The sequence below is a fragment of the Lytechinus variegatus genome, chromosome 7, assembly GCF_018143015.1.
Source record: "Lytechinus variegatus isolate NC3 chromosome 7, Lvar_3.0, whole genome shotgun sequence".
NCBI classification, from domain to species: domain Eukaryota; kingdom Metazoa; phylum Echinodermata; class Echinoidea; order Temnopleuroida; family Toxopneustidae; genus Lytechinus; species Lytechinus variegatus.
In genome coordinates, this window is record NC_054746.1 from 34,159,419 (window position 1) to 34,177,146 (window position 17,728).

Below are 17,728 nucleotides of genomic sequence, written 5' to 3' on the forward strand. Positions count from 1 at the left end.
TGAGATGATTTTTGGTCATAAAAATATTTTTAGGATGTAATGTATTTTATGCGAGTACTGTAAAATTTGACACAAGCTGAATGGCTTAAGCCCCTTCCTGAATTGGTGGTATGACTGCTTACAACCGTTGCGATTGTGTGCAACATATATTTTGACCAAATGACTGCAAACGATCGCAAGAGCGATTGTGAAAGCCCCTTTAAGGACATAAAGTATGTAAACATTCATGGTAGTGGGTCACCTGCACACACATTAGCTCAATCTCAGAATTACATGTATACCTTTTCCAGGCATGTTTACAGCGATCTGACTGATATCTTCTTGACGAGAACATCTACCAGGCTAAATGGAAGGTAAGGTTGTATATTTTTTTTTTTACTCTCCAAAGGCCAGTAGCCTTAAGATGAGCTGGCCCTGAATACAAAAACTTCTAAGGCATGAGAGTGAAGACACAAGTGTCAAAGCTCTAAACATTAGCTATCTGGCTGCTACTGCATAAATATAGATAAATAATGGTAGTAAAATACGAGCTGTGATTGGCTAGATTGGTGCCATGTGACCTCATTTCAAAAAGTTGTACAATATAACTTTTGACTTTGGAGCGTAAACCCCATGTTACATGAATGGGGAGAATATCGATTAATGGTAATGTGCATTTAGCCAGTAAGCCCTGTGTCTCTGCATTTACTAAGCGCATGCAACGCGTTGAATCTTAATTTTTACATATATAGTGACGTCACCTTTCCCTGACCAAAGCAAGAGTGTACCTTATGGACAGTACATTTTTGGATGGTACGTGTCCAACGGTACAAATGTTTGACATTCAGCCTCCCAATTGCTCGCGTACAACAAGCTAAGTAGGCATTTTACAATTTATTATAATAAATAGTAAACATTCTGTCATACAATGTTACTGGACTTTATTTACGACAAATATAAAATTATCCCGAGTGCAGGTTTATTTTTTTTAATTTGCATCATGAAATTATACAAATCAATATAGCTTTGTCGTTGCATGGACAGACTTTACGCTCACCTTGCAGTAAGTCAGTCACAGTTTTGTTGGAGTAAAATTACTAGGAGAGATCTAACACAGTCCTAGCTATAAATTCACATATGGCTTCCCCTTGGCACCCCAAAAATGGTGTCTTGACCAAATAAGAATGACCTCCTTTGATAATTGGAAGCATAATCTTGTATCCTTATTTTAGACATAATTTCAGACCACAATATATATGCACATGAATAAGGCAGTCACAATCCCTGGCTCCGTGGAGGGTAAGCATACGTTAGTGAATGATTTTTAGGGGGAATTGATCTCACATTGTTCAGTAAGTTTCGTAGAAGCACTTGATTTTATAAAACCTCGCCTGAAATTCGCGGGAATTTGTTGCAATTTTGCATGCGCCGTGCCTTCAATTTTCCTGTACACGGCAGCAGTAATGGCACCCATGGGTGAGTTGGCTCGCCAACGTTGTGGTAGTGAAATGTGCTGGGTATTCTACAGTTAAGCCACATTTGTGGCATTATCGTGAAATAGGAAACCACATTTCACTTCAGTCTTTTTTAAGTCACTCACAGTGCTTTTTTAATTACATGTAAGTCACTCACACGATCAAGAACATTGTCAATAACTGATTAATACCTCAATTCATTTGTACGTGCTCATATACAAATGGATAAGTGGTTTCCTAAACATGCTAATACAACAATTTAGCCATATTTACAGTACTCTGTACTCTAAAATTTTTGTTAGCTAAGTTTGGAGTCTTTGGGCATTCCAATTCTGACTCAATTACCCTACATGTACATTAGTAGGATGGGGGGGATCGACTTTGGATTACACTAAAATATGAATTCAATACATGTAGTTGTAATCATCTTATTTTTTCTCTATATTTCCTAACATTTTGTACTAAAAATTGTTGAAACTTCGCTTGTATTAAATTTTTCCAAATTACTTTCTAAAACTGATCGTCCGGACACACAACTGGGCAATTCCATACGTGTCGTACGGGACATTTAGACAACTATTTCTAGTTTCCTAATCCTACATGTAGCCGAATACTTGAGCAATAAAATATAATTTTTTGTCAATGATAAAGCTATAGTGCCTGTGGGTAGTCATGTGAAAAACTTATAACCAGAACTAAAAAAAAATTGATTTTGGGTACATTATAGGTGAAAATGTTGTGTCGTATGGGACGCAGAAATATCCCATACGACACGCAACATTTTCAGCTCTAAATTTTTCACTTAAGTATGGACAACATATATTTGTTGGTTGTCATTTTTTTGCATGTCTACCCAGTAGTACCGTAACTAGTAAGTATGGCAGTGTATCCTATTGCAGGACACCTTTATTTCAGTGCTTTAAAAAACAACTAGAGGAAATACAATCAAGAAAAATTTGCATTTGCTATTCCAAATATTATGAAAATTATGAATATGATAAAAATTTACCAACCATTTTCTTTGCATCACTCTTGCCACATACCCCTCTACGAAAAACAATTATTTTTGTGCGCGACAAATTACATCATGATTCCGGGCACGCACCAGAGGGGTAAAGACATCCTTGATTATAATGATGTAAGAACAAATTTGTGTGATTTTTTTTCTTCTTATATATCATATCATGAGTAAATTCTAAGTTTTTGTATGCTTTTTTTTATATTGAATCTGAACAGATGTTGGTAATAAATTTGTGTATGATAACTTATTTCATTTTTTCTCGTTAGCTGCATGTTCCATGGTATTTATTATTATTGAAAATAAGCATCTTTTGACATGACCCTTTTTACCACCTTGACCCATACAGGCCTATTATACTGCCTTAAAAATCCATGTCTCTCTTTCAGTGTCTGTCTCTTTCTCAATTATCCATTTCCCTCTAGTTTTCAGTTCATCTTCTCTAGCCGTTAGCTGAATGTTCCATGGCACTTTCAAATATGATGCTCGTTCGTATTGTGATACTCATCAAGTTATATCGATGCGCTGCCAATCGTCGACGGCTCCAATCACGGTAAACCTTGCGCACGGGTACCTTGAGAACTAGCCGTTGACAATCACCCACAATGCACCACACCTCATCATTTGATCGAAAGAGCGGACAAGATTGAAATTCGGCAAATCAGGCCCATATTTCCGTTAGAACATACATCAATTGTTAATGCAAAACTATGTTATGATATTTTAAGCATTTTCTGTCATTTTAGAGATAAATAAGGTAAAACATTGATTTTTTTCTCTTTGTTTTTGCAATCTTGTTCTATGTATTGCTCTGTGAAATTGAATTGCGGAAGTCTTACTAGTCTTACGGTAAGAAATTGTTTTCGAACGCAGTAATATGCGCGTCCGGAATCATAATACCGTACCGGTAGGATGGGGGGTCGGTTGTCCGGACACTTTATCTTTTTGAAGCCTTCTTTTTTTGTCTGTGGATTAATACACTAAAAATACGAATTCACTACTCGTAATCATTATCTATTTTGTTCTTTATAATATTTCCTAACATTTTGTACTAAAATTTGATGAAACTTCACTTGTAAAATTTTCCAAATGACATTCTAAAATTGATCGTCCGGATACATGACAACTGGGTATAGTGTCCGGTAATAAATATGTGACTAAGTATGGTAGTGGATCGTATTACCGAACACTTTTCATGAATTTGATCATATCAAACACATTATTCCAAAAAAAAAATCACCAAATTTTCACCATAAATACACAAATACCTACAAAATATAAACATGCAGAAATTTTGCCGAAATTGTTTTTCATTTTTACGACATCAGCTTCCAATCGGACCCCTCTTCACAAGTGAAATATTTTGGTCACTTGAAAAGGTATCGTATTACCGAACGTGTGTTTTCTATGGGAAAAGTTGGGAAAACAACAAAGTCACTGATGAGCTATTTTGACCATATTTTATTGTTTTGAGGATATAAAGACTTCGAAATCTTGTTTTTGATAATTTTTCATCAGTTTTCTATTTAAGTTCCCTTTGGAAGGAATTTGCAAAGGTTTGAGCGTATTTGATTATTTTCTGACGCATATGATGCGCGCGTTCGGTAATACAAGGCCGGGGTTCCCAAGGCCGGTCGGTAATATAATCACTCACTATTACAAGATGCAAAATTGAAGTTCTTCTTTCGTTTGGACAGTAGAGTGAAAAATGAAGTGAAAATGGCTGATTTTTCTAGCATGGAATCGCCCGACTGGGTACCCAGTCAAGTTTACATACAGTCATGACAGTCGATCCACTGACTAGATCACCTCATCAACAGATCAATGTTTCATTCATTCCAAGCCAATACGGTACCGGTACCGTACGGTACCAATTCAATGGGGTCCGGACAGCCCGACCACTGGACAGCCCGACCCTGGACAGCCCGACCCGCTGCCCTGGACAACTCGTCCCGGTCGAGTTGTCCAGGGTTGGCTCTGAATCGGACAACTCGACCACTTGAATTCTTCTTCAAAATTTCATGAAATAAGATTTCAAACTTTACTTCAAAAGTATTTTCCCGCATAATCCATGTTTCTTCAATACATTCTCGACAGAAAATTGACATTTCAGTGCATTTTGAGCTATTTTGAAAGAAAATAAAGCGAGTTCCCTTGCAACGAGAAAAATCCGATACCGCCGGCGAGCTGTGTTCGTGCACCTTGGCAAGGTCTGCAAATTGAGTTGATTTTTCCGTCACTTGAGATATTTTAATGGTGAGTGTGTGCTATTTTGTATTTTCCTATTCCATTTTCATATTTCCTCTACTTATTTAAAGTTATTGCATTGCACAAAACTGATACTTAATGCAATCTTTTTTTAGATAGTTCACCTGGAAAGGACACCGATGCGGTGCTTCGCCTCGCCGGCCAGCTGGCTGGGCGACCGGCTGCGCTGTGATTGTGACTGAGTGAGGCAGTCAGCTCAACTAGCTATCTATGCGAGGTCAACTTACTTATTTTAGTTAATTTTCCGTCTCTTGACATATTTCCCATTTTCCAGTGGCGAGAGTGTGCTACTTTTGTATTTTCATGCTTCTTTCACTTATTAAAAAGTTTTTTTTATGTCACTAACAAAAGGAAATAAAATAGATTTGAAATTATGTCTCAGTAGCCGGCCTCTGAAAGTGTCATTTTTGTTCTGAAATAGGCCTAACTATTACAATTTGTTTTATTGTTTTCTAAGTTTAGAAGAGCAGGGTGGGGTGCACAACTGACAATAGATCGGGTAAGTATAGTTATCAAACTTGAATAGTTTATTGAAAAATGAAATGTATTCTGCCGAAAATGAAAAACTTACCTTTTTTATCAAAATCTAAAAACTTGCTTTTCGTTAGCGAAAAACTTGTCTCTCATGTTTTACCTGTCGGTTACTGTCGCAGCTTTTTTTAATGCAACTTCCATTGGTAACAACGGGTCTTCTGGAGGATACAAGCACTTGGGTTGGTACCTAACCTACACCAGGGATGAGGAGAAGAGGTTTCAGACTCAACAAGCGATGGCCTTTCCATTTCCTTAATGAGCAGAAATAATACCGAGTTCCAATGACTTAGGCATCAGAGCGGCAGTCCCTTGATGGATGAGGTAAATACAGCTTCTTAGATACAATAAATCAATTTTTGTGCACTTCATGCAGGCATGTCAAAGTTAAATTTCTGGGGGTTTTGGGGGGTATTTTCAAATTCTTTTAAAGAAAGAACAATTGAATTAAACAATAATTTTTTTTTCTTTTATACATTGTTTGAATTGAACAAAAATTTAACTTATTTTTTCTTACATACATTGTATTCATAAAAAATCAAAATTGCTTCTTCTTAAAAATGTGAGTAACCACTACATTTTTAGGTTATTAGTTGTAACATTCTAAATTAATTTTGGGTATGTAGAGGTTACGCTTAATTCATGTGGAACATTTATGTCATACACATCTTCTAGATGATACCAAGTATCGTTCAAGTGAGCTTGAAAGGGAAGTTCACCCTGACAAAAAGTTTATTGTAAAAACAGCAGAAAAAATAATAAAAAATATTGCCAAAGGTTGAGGAAAATCCATCAAAGAATTGAAAAGTAATAGAATTTAAATTATTTGATTTGTGATGTCATATGCGAGCAGCATTTCTACAGTACATATAAATAAAAGGTAAAAATCAAGAAATTGTCATTTTCTCAGAAAATTGAAAATGGTTTTATTCTACCTATTGTATATCAAAAAACAAAACATTTCACACCAAACATGAAAGTAAGTCATAAGGAACCATTGAAGAAATTAAATTCATACATTTTATATTACATAACATATGGGGCAGCTGCTCGTTTATGGACCCACAAATCCAAAACCTAATATTCGAATAACGATTTTAATCTTTTCCTCATACATTCACCAATATTTTTTATTATTTTCTGCTATTTTTATGACAAACTTTTTTTCAGAGTGAACTTTCCCTTTAAGATTGAATTAGTTGCAATTAATTTAACTTTAATATTATTAAAAAATGTATTTGCTTCTAAACTGAAGGTTGAAATGGTTTGATTTGTTTCAGTAGCAAAAGAGGTGCAGAGCTTCAAATAGTTTAAATTACTTTATTTTATTTCTATCTTTCCAGCTCTTTGAGACCAAATAAAAGATGAGGAAGGGTTGAAAATCCCTCCAGCTAAGTTAGGGATCATGTAATTGCCATGGAAACCAAATATAGTAATGTATAACAGGTTGTATAGTCATGAAAGTGCAATTGTTGGATAAATGTTAATTTATATTTCCACTAATGTAATTTTAAGATTGTCCTTATTGCAGTTAGCTTTACATAAACACCAAAAGCAGAGGATATTGTTCCCAGTTGGAATTGTGTCATATTTATTATCATAATAGTATTATCATAATTTTGGTAATGTAATCCTATTTGAAATTTTGAACCAGTATTTATTTTATGTGGGATATAATATGTTTTATATACACTGAAGTTCAATATGTATTACTTGTTATTTTAGATCTGATCAAGTTTACCTTAATGTAACTTAATAAAACCCACTTAACTCCAAAGAAGTAGTTTGAATATTTGGTTCTTGCACTATTGTGTATCCCTTTTCTCGCTGAATATTTACCTTTTATTGAGAGCTGTGGTGACGGGTTCCATGACATTTGCTCTGGCAAATTCCACACCATAATCTTATGAACAGCTTCAACCAGTAAGGTCTAAATCTAAACTTAAAACCATATTGCAACCCTGAACCTCTATCTTAAGGGGCTTTCACAATTGCTCGTGCGATTGTTTGCGATCACTTGGTCACAATATATTTTGCACAGAATTGCAACGGTGAAGGGTCGTAAGTAGTTGCGCAACCAATTGTGAAAGGGGCTTTAGACAAAATTAAGCCTGGGGCAATTGTCACAGGAGCAAATGTTGTGTCACATGGTAATCAGATGGAGATGATTGGAGAGATGAAGATGGGGGGGGGGAGGATGGAGATGGTGAAAGGTGGGATGGCCATGATGAGGAGTGATGGAGTTGAGATGGGTGTGGATGATGAGTGGATGGATGGGGATGATGCAAGGATGGATAGAGATGATGCGGGGAGGGATTGAGATAAGGTTTAGAGATGAGGATGGAGGTGAGGAGTGGAGATGATGAGGAGTAGAGATGATGAGGTGAATGGAGATGATGTGGAAGGGTTGACAGGAGTAGGGGGTGGAGATGAGAGATTGAAATGAAATAGGGATGGAGATGCGAAAATGGTTGGAGAAGACGGGAATGGAGATAATGTGGACGGAGATGTCAGGAGGCGTGTTGATAATGGGGGAATAAAGATGAAAGGGCAGGGGGGGTGATCATCATCACAAACATCATTGCCTCCACCAACTTCATCATCAATATCATTACCATCATCGTCATTATGACATCATCATCACCACAAACTTCATCATTATCATTGGCGTAATGAGTGAAAGATTTTGAGGGGTAAGATATGGCCCATCATGCCAAAGTTATTTTTTTTTAATTGTGAACGGGTAAAATTTTTGACATTTTTATTAGACAAACTCATTTTTTGATAGATTATGACATCATACTAAAACTCTTCTCTCTTTTCGTTTCTCTTTCATTCTTTTTTTTGGGTATTTTATCTTCTTTTTTTGCCCCCAAGATCATGATCCCCCACCACCTGTATTCCACTGTTCATTACCAACACCATCTACTATCGTCATAATCATCATCAACACCACTAGCTTCATTACCATCATCGTCATCACTAACATCATCACCTCCACAATCATCGACATTACCATCACTATCATCACCACCTCCCATCTCGTCACAATCACCAGTCCATAATATTATTATCTTCATCACATCATCCTCATTACCACGACATCTTGATCATCATGATTATTTCAACTGTGATTTTATACACAGATACTAGTACTAATGTCACATTCATCTCTTACCCTGCCTAAGATGGACTTTACATATTCTCACCCAAAAATGACATTTCAATCATTGTTAGTAATAATCAATGAATAGGATTTATATCTCCGTTATCAAATCAGCGCGTGTTGAAAACGCTTTGAAAATGGAACCAGATAATAATGTATGTCATAACTATTAATGAGAATTAATGAAAAGTAAAATATCAAGATTCAAACTCGCAGCTAAAGAAGTCATATTTGCGTTTGACAAAAGGAATATTTCAAGCTAAAGCTGTTTGTTGGAATTCTTGTAGAGAGTTGGTATGATTATCTTTAAAGGGGTGGTCCAGGCTGAAAATATATCTTAATACACAGAGTAGAATTCACTGAGCAAAACGCTGAAAATTTCATCAAAATTGGATAACAATAAAGTTATTGAAGTTTAACGTTTAGCAATATTTTGTGAAAACAGTCGTCATGAATATTCATTAGGCGAGCCGATGATGTCACATCTCCACTTTCTGTTTTCTTACATTATTACATAAAATCATGTTTTTTTTTCCATTATTTCATACTTGTGAGAATAATATGTCTCCCTTATCATGAAATAAGTTGCAGCAATAAATATCTAATGTACTAAATCAGTTGTCAATCCAGTTTTTCTAGTTCTTGGAGGGAAAAATTTGAATAAACCTAATTTCATATAATAAAATACAAAAGAACAAGTGGAGATGTGACATCATCAGCCCACCTATTCATGACGACTATTTTTACAAAATATTACTAAACTTTAAAATTCAATTACTTTGCTATCTGTTGTCCGATTTTGATGAAATTGACGGTATTTTGCTCAGTGAATTCTACTCTATTTATTAAGCTATAAATACTTTCAGCCTGGACCACCCCTTTAATCAAAAAGTGGCACGAATATTCATCCTTGGATAAAGACATGCAAGATTCATTTTCTAAATGTGTTGGAAACGGCATTACCATGGGAATAACAAGACGGGGTATTAATTTCCTTCAGTTCAGTGGTATCCCTTTTCTGCACTTTTATTCCTTTGCATTATTTTCCCTTTTTTCATTTCTTTATTTGCGCCCCCTGAATGTGCCCCTTAGATACGACCCTGACTGACCTGGGTACAATACTAGTTTTATCTACCATATAGATCCCCCCAAAAATATCAACTTTTGATATGGCTGCCGAATAAAAAATATATCACTTTTTGTCTCACCTGCATAGCAGAGTGAGACTATAGGCGCCGCTTTTCCGACGGCGACGGCGGCGTCAACATCAAATCTTAACCTGAGGTTAAGTTTTTGAAATGACATCATAACTTAGAAAGTATATGGACCTAGTTCATGAAACTTGGCCATAAGGTTAATCAAGTATTACTGAACATCCTATTAGAGTTTCATGTCACATGACCAAGGTCAAAGGTCATTTAGGGTCAATGAACTTAGACCATGTTGGAGGAATCAACATCGAAATCTTAACCTGAGGTTAAGTTTTTGAAATGTCATCATAACTTAAAAAATATATGGACCTAGTTCATGAAACTTGGACATAAGGTTAATCAAGTATCACTGAACATCCTGCATGAGTTTCACGTCACATGACCAAGGTCAAAGGTCATTTGGGGTCAATGAACTTTGGCCGAATTGGGGATATCTGTTGAATTCCCATCATAACTTTGAAAGTTTATGGATCTGATTCATGAAACTTGGACATAATAGTAATCAAGCATCACTGAACATTTTGTGCAAGTTTCAGGTCTCATGATTAAGGTCAAAGGTCATTTAGGGTCAATGAACTTTGGCCGAATTGTGGGTATCTGTTGAATTACCATCATAACTTTGAAAGTTTATTGATCTAGTTCATTAAACTTGGACATTAAAGTAATCAAGTATCACTGAACATCCTGTGCGTGTTTCAGGTCACATGACCAAGGTCAAAGGTCAATGAACTTTGGCCGAATTGGGTTATCTGTTGAATTACCATCATAACTTTGAAAGTTTATGGATCTGATTCATGAAACTTGTACATAAGAGTAATCGAGTATCACTGAACATCCTGTGCGAGTTTCAGGTCACATGATCAAGGTCAAAGGTCATGTAAGGTCAATCAACTTTGGCCATGTTGGGTTTTTTTGTTGAATAACCATCATATCTCTGTAAGTTTATTGGTCTAGTTCATAAAAAGTGGACATAAGAGTAACCATGTATCACTAAACATCTTGTGCGAGTTAGAGTAGTTTTCAAAGTCAGCACTGCTGCTATATTGAACTGCGTGATGCAGGTGAGACGGCCAGAGGCATTCCACTTGTTTTTTTTTTTGGGGGGACCTACATATATATGGAAGTCAATAAAGCCAACTTTCAAATGACACCAAAATGTGTTGAGCGAGCACTTCCCATTTAAACAAAGGGTATGAAAATTAGGCTGGGCAGGAAATAGCCTTCCAATTTAAGTCAGTTTTTGAAAGGCAAATCCGTTAGAACCTGCAAAGTTAAGGGTGTTGTGATAAATTAATGATCAACCGTGGCCAGTTTTGATTGTTAAAGCAAATTTCATGAATTATTAAATTGAACTTTAATGCACGAGTGAAGTTCAACACACATTGTATTTTTGGGGGCAGCATTTTAACTTTATTATGTGGATCTCAGCAATGTGTTCATGGGAGTCGGGAGAATAGGGGTGAGATGGAAATTAAGTGGGAAAAGTAGGTTGATGGAATAAGGTTCAACAGAAAATTTAGCCCCCCCCCCAACCTCCCTCTCACCCGCCCTCCCCTTCTGTTGAGAGACTGATTGCTATGCGTATGAATTCCAGAGCAGAATTTTCGGAATTTAATGATAAGTTCCGAAAATTGGGGCATAAACTTACCTATCAATCCTTTTGTCAAAAATTTATCAATAAATCAACTCAATCAATGTGCAATATGCTTGATCAAACATTCATTTTTTAATAAATTATTTGATAAATCATCATCGGCCTAATCAGTCAATTTCATGGTAATCATTTGGCACCCCTAGTTCAAACATCAATCCCCCCTTATTTCAAACATCAATTTTGCACTCCTACATGGATAGAACATGGCAGGGGATAAGGTTTTAATATCAATGACACCCTTAAAAATGTTATGAGGGAATGTGGTGACCGGGGAGAAAATCTTTGAAGAATTTGAATAGTAAAAACTTAATTGATTTTAGAGCACTTGATGACATGAATGGAATAGTACATTATTACATAATATGGCCCATATATATAGCGATTATTTTTCTTTGTGGTCGAAAAATCTTGGTAGGGCTTGAGCGATTTTTTTGGGGGGGGAGGGCTTTAATCACCCCCCCCCCCCAAAAAAAAAAAAAAAAAAAAAAAAAACGCGCCTGAAGAAGAGAAAAAAGGAGGGAAAGAAGAAGAGAAAAAGTGGAAAGACAGAGCGAATGAAACAGTGGAATGGGGGAGAAAGGAAAAAGAAGGGAAAAAGGATACAAGACAGAAAAAGCGAGAGAAAGAAGAGGGGAAGAGAGTGACGGTCCTACTTTAGGCCTTTTGAGATAAGCTAATCGTGTTTTTGAGAATGAAATTATGATTTTCTTAAACCTTTTTCTGCAGGACTATCCCCACAACATATTTATCTTGGTGCCCCCTACAAAAGTTCAAGGCCCCCAGTGCACCCAAAGCTAAATAAACCCAGCTACTTCATGCACTGATGAGATCGAGTCAATGGATTGCATCATTTCCAAGAGGTTCTCAATAATATTCCTGAGATGATGAAAAGGATGTTGGTGGCGATGGTGATGATGGTCATGATGATGATGTTTATGCTGATGATAATGATGAACATTGGTGATGACGGTGACGATGGTGGTGATGATGATATTGGTGATCATGATGATGCTGATTATGATGGTGATTATACTGGTGATACGATGACAATAATGATGGATGATGTTGTGATGATGATGGTGGTGATGGTGCATGGCGATGATGAAGATTATGGTGATAATAATGATGGCGATGATGATAGTGGTGATGGCGATGATTATGATGGATGAGAATGATGTTGGTGGTGATGATGATGATGTTGGTGTGATGATGATGGTGGTGATGGCAATGATTGTGATATTGATGGCGGCGATGTTGGTGATGATGTTGAATGATAATATGATGATGGTGATTAAGATCATGATGGCGATGATGATAGCGATAGTGATGATAATGATGGCGATATAGCGATAACGATTGTGGTGATGATGACGATAATTAAGATAATGGTGGTGATAATGATGGCGATGATGATAGCATAGTGATGGCGATGATGATGATGGTGGTGGTGATGGCAATGATTGTGACGATCGTGATGGTGGCGATGATAGAGATGATGTTGGTGGTGAACTGGTGATGATGTTCCATTCCTCCTCTACATCCCCTCCTCATCTCTGCTCCTCTCAGCTTCATCTCTCTCTCTCTCATCGTCATCCCCTCCATCGTTTCCCTCATAATTTCAATCCCTCCTCTCATCATCTATTCCTCTCATCTCAATCCTTCCTTTCATCTCCATGCCTCCTCTCATCATCTCTATCCCTCTCATCTCCATCCCTCCTCTCATCATCTCCATCCTTCTCATCTCCAAACCACTTTTCATTACCATCCTTTTCACATCACCGTCTCCATCCCTCCAATTTCAACTTCATCTCTCCCAAAATGTCCACTTGATCACCACAGCACTTAATAGTGAAATGTTCAGCAGAAAAAAATACATGGGAGTAATAGAACCCAATATTCACAATACTTTTTTAGTAGACTCTTTATTTTCTATGTAACAATGTGATAAACTTGATCACAACTAAAATTACGAAGTAACACATAATTTTCTGTTATATCTTACAAACAGTATAGCAGCCTAGCATAACAAAAACATGGTCTTGTTATGCTGTTGAAAAAAACATACATAAAGAAAATCAAATAGTGCACCATTCCTGGTATATTTGTTTACTATTTACATATTCACAAATTCATGTGTGCCCAGTCATACTTTTGCCTCTTAGTATTAAAAGCAATTGCCAGTCCAACTTCAGACAAATAATTCCTGCTATACTTACTTAAAGCCTGCTATATTTGTATACTATTTGTACATATTCAAATATTCATGTGTGCCCATACTATATTTGTTGATTTGTAACTCCGATTGAGAATCCTCTGCTTTGGTGTGAAATGAATGTAACAATATAGACAATCTTAAAACTACAATAGCAACCATACAAATTAACATGTAATAATTAATTGCCCCTTTTGGTTTAAGAATATACATTTCAAAATTTATTGCATATATATTTGATTGCCATGACAACTAACTTAACCCTAACTTAAGTAGAGGGCTCTTTCAAGGTTAAGTCCACCCCAGGAAAATGCTAACTTGAATACATAGAGAAAAATCAAACTAGCATAGTGCTAAAACTTTCATCAAAATCGGATGTAAAATAAAGTTTTGAAATTTTAAATTTTCGTTTATTTTTCACAAAACAGTGATATGCGCAAATAGGTAAGTCGATGATGCCCATCACTATTTCTTTTTTTTTTTGAATAATAAATATTTCACTTTTTAAATAGATTTGATTTGACAATAAGGACCAACTTGACTGAACCATATTAGCATTAAACAATGATAATTCCACATGTTCAGGGAGGAAGTAATCGTTGTATTACTCGACAATGAGGAGAAAATTAGAATATTTCATATAGTAAAATACAAAAAAATAGTGAGTGGATAACATCATAGTCTCCTCATTTGCATACCAGCCAGGATTTGCAGATAACTGTTTTGTGAAATTAAGCGAAACTTTAAAATGTCAAAACTTTCTAATTTTACATCCGACTTTGATGAAATTTTCAGTGTTATGCTTGTTGGATTTCTCTCTTTTTATTCAAATCAACTTTTTGTTGGAGTGGACTTGTCTTTTCAGCACTCCCTTAAAATTTTGTTTTATAAATAAAAACAAGCTAAGTACGGTTTGCAATCCATGTTGTCTGAACTAAGTCAAACAGCTGGAAAGATGAAATGAAGTATGAAATGAATAATTGACAAAATTATTGTAATTTCAAATATTTGAAGATCTGCAGTCTGCACCTCTTGATAATAAAACAAATTCGACCATTTTCAATCTTCACCTTGTCTTGAACAATTTAGAAGCAAATATAATCAAAGTTAAGTTAATTTGCTAAACACACTAGAACCATACCTGGTATCTTCTGGAAGATTTACATAACATAAAGGATCCACATACATACCCAAAAATTAATTTGAAATGTTTCAACTTATACGAAACCTATAAGTAAAATAAGTAAAATTTTTGTTCCATTCAAACAATGTATAAAGAAAAAAAAGTAAATTCATTATCTAATTCAATTGTCCTTTCTTTCTTTTAAAGAATTTCAAAATACCCCCCAAAAATAAATTTCACTTTGATATGCCTGCATGAAGTGCACAAAAATTGATTTATTGTATCTATAAAGCTGTATTTACCTCATCGATCAGGGGACTGCCGCTCTGATGCCCAAGTCATTGGAACTCGGTAATATTACTGCTCGTGAAAGAAATGGAATGGCCATCGCTTTTCGAGTATGAAACTTCTTCTCCTCATCCCTGGTACAGGCACAGCCCAAGTGCTTGTATCCTCCAGAAGACCCGTTGTTACCAATGGAAGTTGCATTAAAAAAAGCTGGCACAGTAATCGATAACGAAAAACAAATTTTTAGACTTTGATAAAAAGTTAAGTTTTTCAATTTCGGCAGAATACATTTCATTTTTCAATAAACTATTCAATTTTGATAATTATTAATACCCAATCTATTGTCACTTGTTAACCCCCCCACTGCTCTTCAAAACTTAGGAAACAATAAAAAATTGTGATAGTTATTTAAGAACAAAAATAAACAATGACACTTTCCTACAAAAATTGTAAACTTCATAACTAGTTACATATGCCGGCTACTGAGACATTTTCAAATCTATTTCCTTTTTAGTTACTAGTAGTGACATTAAAAAAACCTTTTAATAAGTGGAAGAAGCGTAAAAATACAAAAATAGCACACTCTCGCCACTGGAAAATATATCAAGAGACGGAAAATTAATTAAAATAAGTAAGTTGACCTCGCATAGCTAGTTGAGCCGACTGCCTCACTCAGTCACAATCACAGCACAGCCGCTCGCCCAGCTGGCCGGCCGGCGAGGCGAAGCACCGTATCGGTGTCCTTTCCAGGTGAACTATCTCAAAAAGTTTGCATTAAGTATCAGTTTTGTGAAATGCAATAACTTTAAATAAGTAGAGGAAATGTGAAAATGGAATAGGAAAATACAAAATAGCACACACTCACCATTAAAATATCTCAAGTGACGGAAAAATCAACTCAATTTGCAGACCTTGCCAAGGTGCACGAACACAGCTCGCCGGCGGTATCGGATTTTTCTCGTTGCAAGGGAACTCGCTTTATTTTCTTTCAAAATAGCTCAAAATGCACTGAAATGTCAATTTTCTGTCGAGAATGTATTGAAGAAACATGGATTATGCGGGAAAATACTTTTGAAGTAAAGTTTGAAATCTTATTTCATGAAATTTTGAAGAAGAATTCAAGTGGTCGAGTTGTCCGATTCAGAGCCAACCCTGGACAACTCGACCGGGACGAGTTGTCCAGGGCAGCGGGTCGGGCTGTCCAGGGTCGGGCTGTCCGGTGGTCGGGCTGTCCCGGCAAACAAAAACGTCACCGACATACCGGTAGGCCTACGTCGCTGTTATTTTTAGTGTTAGTGTTCGGAACTCGCACCTAAAATAGACAAATATTACACGTTTTACTGCATCAAAAGTTCAACTTACAGCAAATTCTTTTAGAGAAGACATCTTCCTTTAGATTTAGAGGTGAGACGAAGAATTAATGATGTTTTCAACGATAGATTTTCACGTCTGCTTCTCACTCTCAAATGCAAGCAGAATCCCGGAAGACATTTGCCAGGGGAGCACTGTAAAGCTTTGCCCAAAAGAGGGAGACACTACTGAGATGTGAGGCGATCGAGGTCAAGTGGTCTGCCTGATCCTTTAAGGCCCCCGGGTTCAGACCTCGCATTTATCGACTACAAATTAGGATACCCTGTGGTATAGTGTGCCCATAATTCATGGCGCTGGGAAGCAGGGATGCTGGGGTGAAGCACCCCCAAGATTTTCTAGGGGTGCTAGGTGTTTTATTCTCCATCATGGGCAGAAATCCCAGGGGGGACGTGTCCCCCCTACCCAAAATAGTAGGGGGGGGGGCACAATATCAAATGTCCCCCTACTATTTGTGGTCTTATATGATGGTAAGAAATACATCATTCAAAATCGAAATAAAACATGTATTTTAAGACAAGATGACATTACTTTGTGATAACCTTTTTTTTTTTTGCTTGTCAAATTTTCCAGCCACTTGTCCCCCTACATTTTGGGAAAGATTTCCGCCCATTTTTCTCCATAGGCAGCACCTCCAGTAATTCTGGTAGGTGTGGGAAATTGAAAAATAATTAGTAGTGAGACCCCTCCCCCCCCCTTTTTTTTTGCTTGTCAAATTTCTCTTGGACATAATGAGCTTCGTGTTGTCGAAGCCTTTTTTTTTTGTTAAATTGCTTTTCAAATTCTCTGGACCTATTAAGTGAATTTCCAGGAGTCGGTAGTCTAAAGAAAAAGAGGGAATAATTTATGTAGTGAAAACCCTTTGTTTTTTTTTGCTTGTCAAATTTCTGTGCAACAAAATGACCTTCATTTTGTAGTATAACCTTTATTTTCAAATTCACATTGACACCCCCAGTAAAAAAATAATTGCCAGGGCCCTGCCATAATTTATTACTGAGAATAAGCATCTTTTGACATGACCCTTTTTACCACCTTGACCCGTACAGGCCTATGATACTGCCTTAAAAACCCTTGTCTCTCTCTTTCAGTGTCTGTCTCAATTATCCATTTCCCTCTAGTTTTCAGTTTAGTCTTCTCTAGCTGTAGCCCCCTGTCGATGTCTTTCTTTCTTTCTAGATTTTTCTCCATGCATTCATCCGCACCCTTCCTCTATAAACCTCACTACCTACCCCCCCCCTTATAGGATAAAACAAAGTAATAAGAAATTACAAAAAAAAATCAGCATTCAACCTTCTTTGCCTGTTCTTCAATAAGTTTATTTTCTTTTTGGGGGGATATATAAGCATGAAAGTTTCTACCATGTTTTTATTGATATTGATCCACCACGTGGACTATCTATCAAGTATACATGTACATTAAAAAAAAGTATACATGT

At 36.4% G+C, this 17,728-nt stretch overlaps 1 protein-coding gene across 1 annotated transcript in view; it reads right to left on the reverse strand.

Annotated features, from left to right (window-relative positions):
* The window catches only part of LOC121419089 (exocyst complex component 5-like), a 30,108-nt gene extending 13,382 nt beyond the window's left edge, over window positions 1–16,726 (reverse strand). Inside the window, exon 1 of the mRNA XM_041613392.1 lies at window positions 16,288–16,726. Coding sequence (XP_041469326.1) covers window positions 16,288–16,311 — 24 coding nt within the window. The 5' untranslated portion in view covers window positions 16,312–16,726. The remainder of the gene's footprint in view (window positions 1–16,287) is intronic.
* Between the last annotated feature and the right edge of the window lie 1,002 nt (window positions 16,727–17,728).